At 35.3% G+C, this 9477-nt stretch overlaps 1 protein-coding gene across 2 annotated transcripts; it reads left to right on the top strand.

Moving 5' to 3' along the window:
• The first annotated feature begins 515 nt into the window (after positions 1-515).
• Positions 516-5001, top strand: LOC127810140 (uncharacterized). Of its 2 annotated transcripts, none has more exons than XM_052349418.1 (2): positions 516-2030; positions 4951-5001. In XM_052349418.1, exons 1-2 carry the CDS (start codon positions 1205-1207, stop codon positions 4983-4985), a joined length of 861 nt encoding a protein of 286 aa, XP_052205378.1. In that variant the 5' UTR covers positions 516-1204; the 3' UTR covers positions 4986-5001. The 2 variants fall into 2 exon arrangements, with proteins under 2 accessions (XP_052205378.1, XP_052205376.1); XM_052349416.1 differs by lacking the exon at positions 4951-5001 and adding an exon at positions 2348-2487.
• Positions 5002-9477: the final 4476 nt, after the last annotated feature.

Below are 9477 nucleotides of genomic sequence, written 5' to 3'. Positions count from 1 at the left end.
GTTTAACTATATATATATATATTTAATTTAAGTACTTGTTAATGTTATTTATACAAATAGTAGTTTTAATCTAATAATTTATTATGAACGAAATCAATTTTTTTTCTCATTTAATAAAAGCATCATACCATACTGTAATCAATCAATTTGAAGCACTGAAGGAGGGCAAACTAGATCTCATGGACTGAATCATGCTAGTCTCCAAAATAAGATCCTATGGATGATTCAAAAATAACATTATTTTTCAAACTATACAATCATAGCATCTGAATTCAAGATAAAAAAGAAAACATCTTAAGCAATGGAATTCTTAGGTAATAGATTTTGATGGTTTATATTTGTTGTATTGTTTGTTTACTGTGTTTTTTATTTTGGCTTTGTTTCTTTGTATTTGATGTTGCTATATCTCCGTTATTTTACTTTAGTGGCAATTTTGTAATTACATATATCGATGTATTAGTTCTAGGTATTTAAGCTAAGATCAATAAAGTAAATGATCAATGAGGCATCTTAAATCTGTTATCTTTTCTCTCTCTCGTAAAATGGTATCAGAGCAAAGGTGAAACCCTAGGTTCGATCTGTGCGCCTATTCTTCTTCTCCAACGCTGTGCAGTTGATCTTGTTTTTCGGCGACGTCAGTTGATTCTCTATTGTTTCAGAGACCGTCGCGGTTCTGAATCTTGTGATTTTTCCTTTGCCTTCTTCGATCGCGAATGCGATTTCCAGATCTGTCGTTTCTAGATCTGTGATTTCCAGATCTTGTGATTTCCAGATCTGTTTTTCTTTGCCTTCTTCGATCGCGAATGCGATTTCCAGATCTGTTGTTTCCAAATCTGTAGTGTTTCTTTGTATTTCTTCTGCGATTTCCAGATCTGATTTCCAGATCTGCTGTTTCCAGATCCGTATTTTCTTTGTCTTTGTTATTTGGTTTCTTCTTCATATGGCGTCGTCTCCAGATCACTTGTCCTCCTCAATGAATAATCATGCTGTTGACGACGGAATGAGTCCGTTCTTTCTACATCATTCGGACAGCCTTGGTTTGGTCTTGGTATCTCAGCCATTGACAGGGGATAACTACGCATCGTGGAGCAGATCGATGTGAATTGCGTTATCGGTAAAGAATAAACTTGGCTTTGTTAATGGTTCGATTACTCGACCATCAGGTGATACTCCTCTACTTAATACTTGGATCCGGAATAATAATATGGTGATATCATGGATATTGAATTCTGTTTCGAAAGAGATATCTGCAAGTTTGATTTTCTCTAATTCTGCTTTTGATATATGGACTGATTTAAAGGAAAGATTTCAACAAAGTAGTGGTCCACGAATCTTTCAACTTAGACGAGAATTGATGAACTTGAGTCAGGGACAGTTGTCAGTGAGTGCGTACTTCACGAAACTTAAGACTATATGGGAAGAACTTAGCAATTTTAGGCCTATGTGCTCATGTGGAAGGTGCTCGTGTGGTGGTAATAAGGCTTTAGCTGAACATTCTCATGTTGAGTATGTGATGTCCTTTTTGATAGGACTAAATGATTCTTATGCACAAGTTAGGGGACAATTACTATTAATGGATCCCATTCCCCCAATCAATAAGGTGTTTGCCCTAGTTGTACAAGAAGAAAACCAAAGGACAATTCTTAATTCTAAGGTGTCTGATCCGGTTGCATTGGCCGTTAAGCATGGCATGGTTAAGACTGATCAAAACAAATCTCAGAAAAAGGAAAGGGCAATATGCACCCACTGTGGATTTCACGGACATACAATAGATAAATGTTATAAACTACATGGGTATCCACCAGGGTATAAGCCTAAACAACGGTTTAATCCTAGCCAAACCAATTTTAATGCTAAGCCTAATGTTGTTAGTCAAGTTTCTGATGCAAGTCATGGTAATCCTCAGGAAATTCATGGATTTATGCAATATTTGAGTCCAGGGCAATATCAACACCTGTTGAACTTGCTGAATTCTCACCTAACAATGGCTAAGACAACAGAATCTGATAATTCTATTGGTCAGGTTTCAGGTATCTGTTACTCTATATCTTCCAATATGTTATTTAATCCTAAGTGTTGGATTTTGGACTCTGGAGCCACTAGCCATATTTGTGTTAATAAATCATCCTTTGTTGAGTTAAGACCTATTCAAAATGCTTCTATTATTCTTCCCGATCACACTCGGATATCAGTAAAGTTCATTGGTACTGTTAAGCTTAGTCCACACATTGTTCTGGAGAATGTTCTATATGTTCCTCAATTCAAATTTAACCTAGTCTCTGTAAGTGAATTGGTTGGGAAGAATAGCATCAGTCTTAAATTCTCTTCTCATGCCTGTGTTATTCAGGACAATCACAGCTTGAGGATGATTGGCAAGGGTGATTTAGTTGGAGGCTTGTATCTTCTTGATGTCTCTGATGATAAGATGAATAATAAGGGATGTATTCAAAACTTTACTGTTGCACACGTTGATAAAAATACTTGGCATAATAGGCTAGGGCATTTATCTTTTCAGAAACTCAAAATTTTAAAGGATCAGTTGCATTATCATGGTGTTGGACATGATTTGTGTGCTATATGCCCTTTAGCCAAACAAAGAAGGCTTTCCTTTGTCTCAAATAATCATATGTCATCATGTGCTTTTGATCTTGTGCATTGTGATACTTGGGGTCCTTATCATATACCAACATATGCAGGGCACCGTTATTTTCTTACTTTGGTTGATGATTGTACTAGATTTACTTGGGTTTTTCTTATGAGACACAAATCTGAGGCTAAGATCATTATTCCCAAGTTCTTCTCCTTAGTTGAGACTCAGTTTAATAAGGTGATTAAAAGATTCAGATCAGATAATGCTCCAAAATTACAATTTACTGAATATTTTGCCTCTAAGGGTGTTCTCCATCAATTTTCCTGTGTTGAGAGACCTAAACAAAATTCGGTAGTGGAAAGGAAACACCAACACCTTCTTAATGTAACCAGGGCACTATTTTTTCAATCCAGAATACCTATCAAGTTTTGGGGGGATTGTATTCTTACTGCCACATTTTTAATAAATAGGACATCTGCTCCTATTTTACAAAATAGTACTCCCTATCAGTTATTGTATCAAACTGCCGTTGATTACTCAATTTTTAGAGTTTTTGGGAGTCTTTGTTTTGCTTCTACGCTGCCCTCTCATAGAAATAAATTTTCCCCTAGAGCCTCAGCTTGTATATTCTTGGGATATCCTCCAGGTGTTAAGGGATACAAATTATATGATCTCACCACCAAATCTGTGTTTGTTTCTAGAGACGTGGTGTTTCATGAAAATCTTTTTCCTTTCCATTCTATCACTACCTCTAATGAGCTGGTTGATCCTTTTCCTGATGTGGTACTACCTGTATCTTTCATTGAACCACCGTCTTCACCTAGTGTGTTATCTAATTCGGATGAAATACAGCCCATCACGTCCAATCCTTCTCCTGAAATTTTGGTTCATGTACCTATTCGTAGGTCTACTCGTGTTACTATTCATCCTTCTTATCTTCGGGATTACCATTGCAACTTGTTAACTCATCGTCCCTTTCCTACAGTCCATTCCTCTTATCCTTTACAGCATTATCTCACATATTCCAAATTTTCTCCTATTCACAGTTCCTTCCTTCTTAATGTATCTTCTGATTTTGAGCCTCAATTCTATCATCAAGCTGTCCAATTTGCTCATTGGAGAGATGCCATGGCAACTGAGTTGGATGCCATGCATTTGAATAACACCTGGACTGTTACCTCTCTTCCACCTGATAAACATACCATTGGTTGTAAGTGGGTTTACAAAATTAAGTATAAAGCTGATGGTTCCATAGAGAGGCATAAGGCTCGTTTAGTGGCAAAGGGGTATACTCAACAAGAGGGGTTAGATTTTTTTGACACCTATCCTCCTGTTGCAAAGCTTGTTACGGTAAAAATTTTGCTTGCTTTAGCTGCTATGAAACAATGGGTCCTTGTTCAATTAGATGTCAATAATGCCTTTTTAAATGGGGATTTTTTTTGAGGAAGTATACATGGATTTACCTCTTGGATATAAGCCTTCAGTTTTTGTTATTCAGGGGGAGAAGTTAGTATGTCGTTTGAATAAATCCATCTACAGTTTGAAACAAGCTTCCCGACAATGGTTTGCAAAATTTTCTCATTCCCTTATTCAGTTTGGTTTTCAGCAGTCTAAATCTGATTATTCTTTGTTTACCAAAGGCAATGGTCCTTCTTTTGTGGCTCTTCTTGTTTATGTGGATGATATCATCATTATTGGTCCAGATTTGACTGTTATAGAATCTCTCAAGTCTTTTCTTCATAGTCAATTTAAGCTGAAGGATCTTGGCAAATTGAGGTATTTTCTTGGCCTTGAAATTGCTCAATCCAAGAGTGGGATATTTCTTTCTCAAAGACATTACACCCTACAAATCTTAGAAGATACTGGTTTTCTTGGTTGTAAACCTGTTCATCTGCCTATGGTTCACAATCTTAAACTAAGTATGCATGATGGTGAGCTCCTTGAGGATCCATCAGTCTATCGACGTCTTATTGGCCGATTACTATATCTTACCATTTCTCGGCCTGATATCACATTCACAATTCATAAGTTTAGTCAATTTGTCTCTCATCCTCGCAAGCCCCATTTAGATGTCGTCCATCACTTGTTACAGTACTCAAATCCACTCCGAGTCAAGGTTTATCATTTTCAGCTTCTTCTTCTTTATAGCTTCGGGCATTCTCAGATGCAGATTGGGGTTCACGCTTGGATACCCGTCGTTCAATTATTGGTTTTTGTGTATTTCTTGGTGATTCTTTGGTCTCGTGGAAGTTTAGAAGCAAACCACGGTGTCTCGGTCCTCAGCTGAAGCTGAATACCGTGCTTTAGCTTCTACTGCCAGCGAGATTACTTGGATTAATCAGATTTTGATGGACTTTCAGGTTTCTATTTTATCTCCTGCTTTGCTGTTTTTTGACAATCAAGCTGCCATGTGGCTGCGCTTAACCTTGTGCATTTATTTCAAACAAACACATACAAAATAAACAAAGAAGAAACAAGCATGCAGGCACAAGGCGTTTATACTCGCCAGTATACGAGTGTGCGCTGTAGCACAATTTAATTTTCTGGGAAAGTCCAGGTCGATTCACTGGGAGATCAAAATAGAAATGAAATGCGGCGAAAGATTTTTATGCGCTGAATGAGTTTGTCAGACCAATTCAGCTAAATGATTTGTTTTTCAAGATTAAAAATAAGATGATGTTTGTGTATGGAAGCAATGTTGGGACAAAGCAATTTATGTGCCGGCCCACTGATTTACCAAAGAGATATCAAAATATTAACATCGACTGATTTAAATTGAGGTTATGCAGTTAATTGTATCCCAAGATGATAATAGTTCTAAGTTAAGCACTCTCCATACATGGCATGAGAGAGTCTGGATTAAGTAACTATCATAAATTGAAATACAGATTAACACACATTTGAGATCCGATAAGTAACCACAACTCAAGGTCATGGTAGTTCTAGGTTAAGCACTCTCCATACATGGCATGAGAGAGTCTAAATTAAGAAACCACCATAAATTGGATTGCAGATTAATCATTCCAGCTTGAGTATGAAACCATTTCCAGTTTAAGTAACCTCCATACATGGCATGGAGACTCTAAGTTAGGCTTATGTTTCAACTCAACCCAAAGATTCAATACACACACATTTCTCAATTCAAATAAGCATTCTGTTAATTCAATCGGAGTTCAGCTCTCTTGGGCAAACAGTGGCACTGGACACATTCCTTGCCTTGGCCCAAGCTTAAACTTAGCCACACATCTCCAACTAAAAATTAAAGAGACAGGAAGTAAAATGCGAGAATGTAATACAGAAACGTAAATAAACAGTTAAAGAACATTACAGAATGTAAACAAGCATGAAAAGAAATTGCAGAATGTAAGTAACTAAAAATGAAGAACACTGTATTGATGAAACAAAGTAAATGAACAACACTATTGGAATGAAAGAAAAACAGAACATAAACAATGCTCTCTTCCCCTTATTCTTGCAGAAATGGCGGATGGGGTCTCTTTTTTGTGAAGCTGACGATAGATATATATATATATATATTCATCTTCTGCAAATGGCCCTGGTCAAAGAAAAAATTACGTTGTGTGCCACCATGGTCATTTGCGCGTGCTCTGACAAAATCTTCAAAAAGGGATTCCGATGATGGTGATGGAAACAGCATTGAACAATTTGGAGAGGGCATATCCGGATGAGGGACGAGTCATTCGAATGAGTTTGATCTTCAACAGTACTTGGACTTCATCCATCCGAATGGGTTGTGAAGCATCCAAATGAATGTTGGCTTTATCGGATTGAGCTTCACGCATGGCTGCCAAGACATTATAATATGTTATAATGTTATATATATTATATGATATATTATATGCTTATATATTATATTATATATATGCTTCACGCATGCACTTATATGACATATATATATGTTTTATATTTATATAGGTATTATATTTATATATATTATATATATTATATTATATTTATTTTATTATTACTATTTTTTTTATATATTATATATATTTTTATATTAATTTTTTAAACCTGCATATAACCACAAATTGCATATAAATATTCAATTAAAACTAATTTTAAGATTAAACTAGGGGTATAAATATAATAAAATTTTAACATTTTTGAGCATTAATCACCATGCACATTGCCAACAACCCTGTCTTTCATGATCGTACGAAACACATCGAGCTTGATTGTCATTTTATTCGGGACAAAGTGGTTGCTGGTCATATCAAACTTCTTCCTATCCGTTCTCAGCATCAACTGGCAGATTTGTTTACCAAAGCTCTCCCAGCTCCTCAATTGTTCTCCTTATTATCCAAGATGGCTGTTGTTAATCCTCATGGTCCATCTTGAGGGGGAGTAATAGATTTTGATGGTTTATATTTATTGTATTGTTTGTTTACTGTGTTTTTTATTTTGGCTTTGTTTCTTTGTATTTGATGTTGCTATATCTTCGTTATTTTACTTCAGTGGCAATTTTGTAATTACATATATCGATGTATTAGTTCTAGGTATTTAAGCTGAGATCAATAAAGTAAATGATCAAGGAGGCATCTTAAATCTGTTGTCTTTTCTCTCTCTCGTAAAATTAGGCCACACTAGAGACAAAATTCTCGTAAGGTAACTTCGTTTCTCATAGGCCAAAATTATTGACTTCTGAATTGTTTGTCCTGCCATGTGCAAAAATAAAAGTTCATTGGCATAAGTTGAGTACAAAAGAGTTGATCATTTACATGTATGCAAGGTCTATGCAACAATGGAGTGTTAAATCACTGTCACTTGATTCAAATACAAGCCCATGACACCTTTGTGGTGCATATATGAATTATAGCAATGTATGGCATCACCTAATGTACAGTAAAAACAAAGTTTAACATATGTAAAATAATCAAATGATACCACACGTTTTTGTGCTTACCTGGAGCTAGGGGTGTCTAGTCGGTTTCAACCGAACTGAATCGCCCGAAAATCAAAAACGGAACCGGAAATAATAACCAAATCGAATCGATCGACACCAATGGAATAATCGAACTCTAAAAATGTCCTAAGCGAACCAAAATGCTAACCAAAGTTTTGCCTAGACTACTAATCGAACCGAGAACCGACCACTATATAACCGAACCGAACTAGCCAATTCGTTCGGTTTGTTTGGTCTAACCGAACCTTCGAAATGTATATTATTGTTTGAACTAGCCTAATGTACCTTATAAATTGTTCTATCTAACTGAATTGGGAAACAAAGCTTTGCAATTCAAGATTTCTAATAATGAAAAATTTAGAGCTTTCAGCTTTGCAATCAAGATTTCAAACAATAATATACATTCAGCAATAATATTTCACTCAACTTGTCACAAGACATGATTCAAAAGTAACTTCAATAACAGCAAACATAACATAATATACAACATACAAGTAATAACAACAAACATAACAGCAACATAGAGTTTGAAAGCAGATGAATAATATGTTATAACCACATACAAGTAATAAGCCTCCATTGTTGGTGCTCGTGCACTACTCTACTGTCTGCTCCACTCAAGAGCTCCTAACTTCTCCAGCCTTCGAAAAAAGAAAAGCTGAACTTCAGTACATACATTTTTAATCTTTGCAACACATTATTATCAAACAACATACAACATGCAACAATATGCTTTCTGCAACATGCAATAATTCATAATATACAGCTTCCCAACCACAAGACAAACAGACAAAGCTGGTCATAGACAATGTCCTAATGGCTTAAGAACCACAAACCCAAGTGAGAAAAGGGCATAACCAAATAATGAATTTGTTTGGAACCATAAGAAAATAACAGCAAAAAAATGGGACAATATCCCAGTACACCGCCCACCAAGAAATGTCTACTCTAACTACACAAAGGCAATTAGCATCACACTCCACAAACATACCCAAACAACCACAAGATGAAACCAGATGAACTAACAATCAATACTTTCTTTGAAGAATTACCCACAAGTGAAGAAAGTAACTTCTCCATCCAGAAAAGTCACAAGTTAATATCATATACTAATTCTAGATTGTAACTCAGAAATTTTTAGAATCAAATAAGGAGAAACTAAAATAATGGGGAGATTAACATCACATAATTATTGAATTTTTAACTAAATTTGATCCAAATAATCAACTGATCAAACACCTGGATAACCGGATACCTAATTTTGAAACCATGACAATCCCAACTCAAACATTATAGGAATTACAGAATAAGTAAGAAAAAATCATAAATATTGAACTACGAAGAAACCAAAAGAACTAAATTCTCACTAGCAAAAGAACTATATCACAGTTAGGTGTATAAATACCTAATCATATTCCTTTCAACTTGGAGCACACATGTTATATGGCATACAGTGCTAGCAATTAAAAAAAAACCTCAAACATAGTTAACCAAAGCAAACCAAATAATCAATAGATATTGAAATATTGAGAAATTCAAATTCTCTTACTTACAAATGCATTAGTCTTCAAAATCTAAATTTTTATAAGTGCGGGGCTATCAACAATAACCTTTGCCAATTCTAAAACAATACACAAAATTAATTAAATAATTTAAAGTAACAAGTATTGAACTAAAATTTAAAAAAAAAAAAAAAAGAGTAACAATGAGTTTACCTTCTTCAAATTGTTCAACATGATCCAAATCTTCTTCAACACTCATTGAGGTGGTAGATGACCGAAACCAATCTTACGTACAAATCAAACTTTTAACCACTTTAGGAGAAAGAGAACTCCTAAATGGATCAAGTTCTTGACCCCTTGTGTTGAAAGCAGACTCGGATACAATAGTAGAAATTGGAATTGCCAATACATCCCGAGCCATAGAAGATAGAATAGGAAATCGATGACAATTAACTTTC

The sequence above is a fragment of the Diospyros lotus genome, chromosome 9 (genome assembly GCF_014633365.1).
Source record: "Diospyros lotus cultivar Yz01 chromosome 9, ASM1463336v1, whole genome shotgun sequence".
In the NCBI taxonomy this organism is placed as follows: domain Eukaryota; kingdom Viridiplantae; phylum Streptophyta; class Magnoliopsida; order Ericales; family Ebenaceae; genus Diospyros; species Diospyros lotus.
Note: the sequence above shows the minus strand (reverse complement) of the source record. Positions and strands in the feature narration are given on the sequence as shown.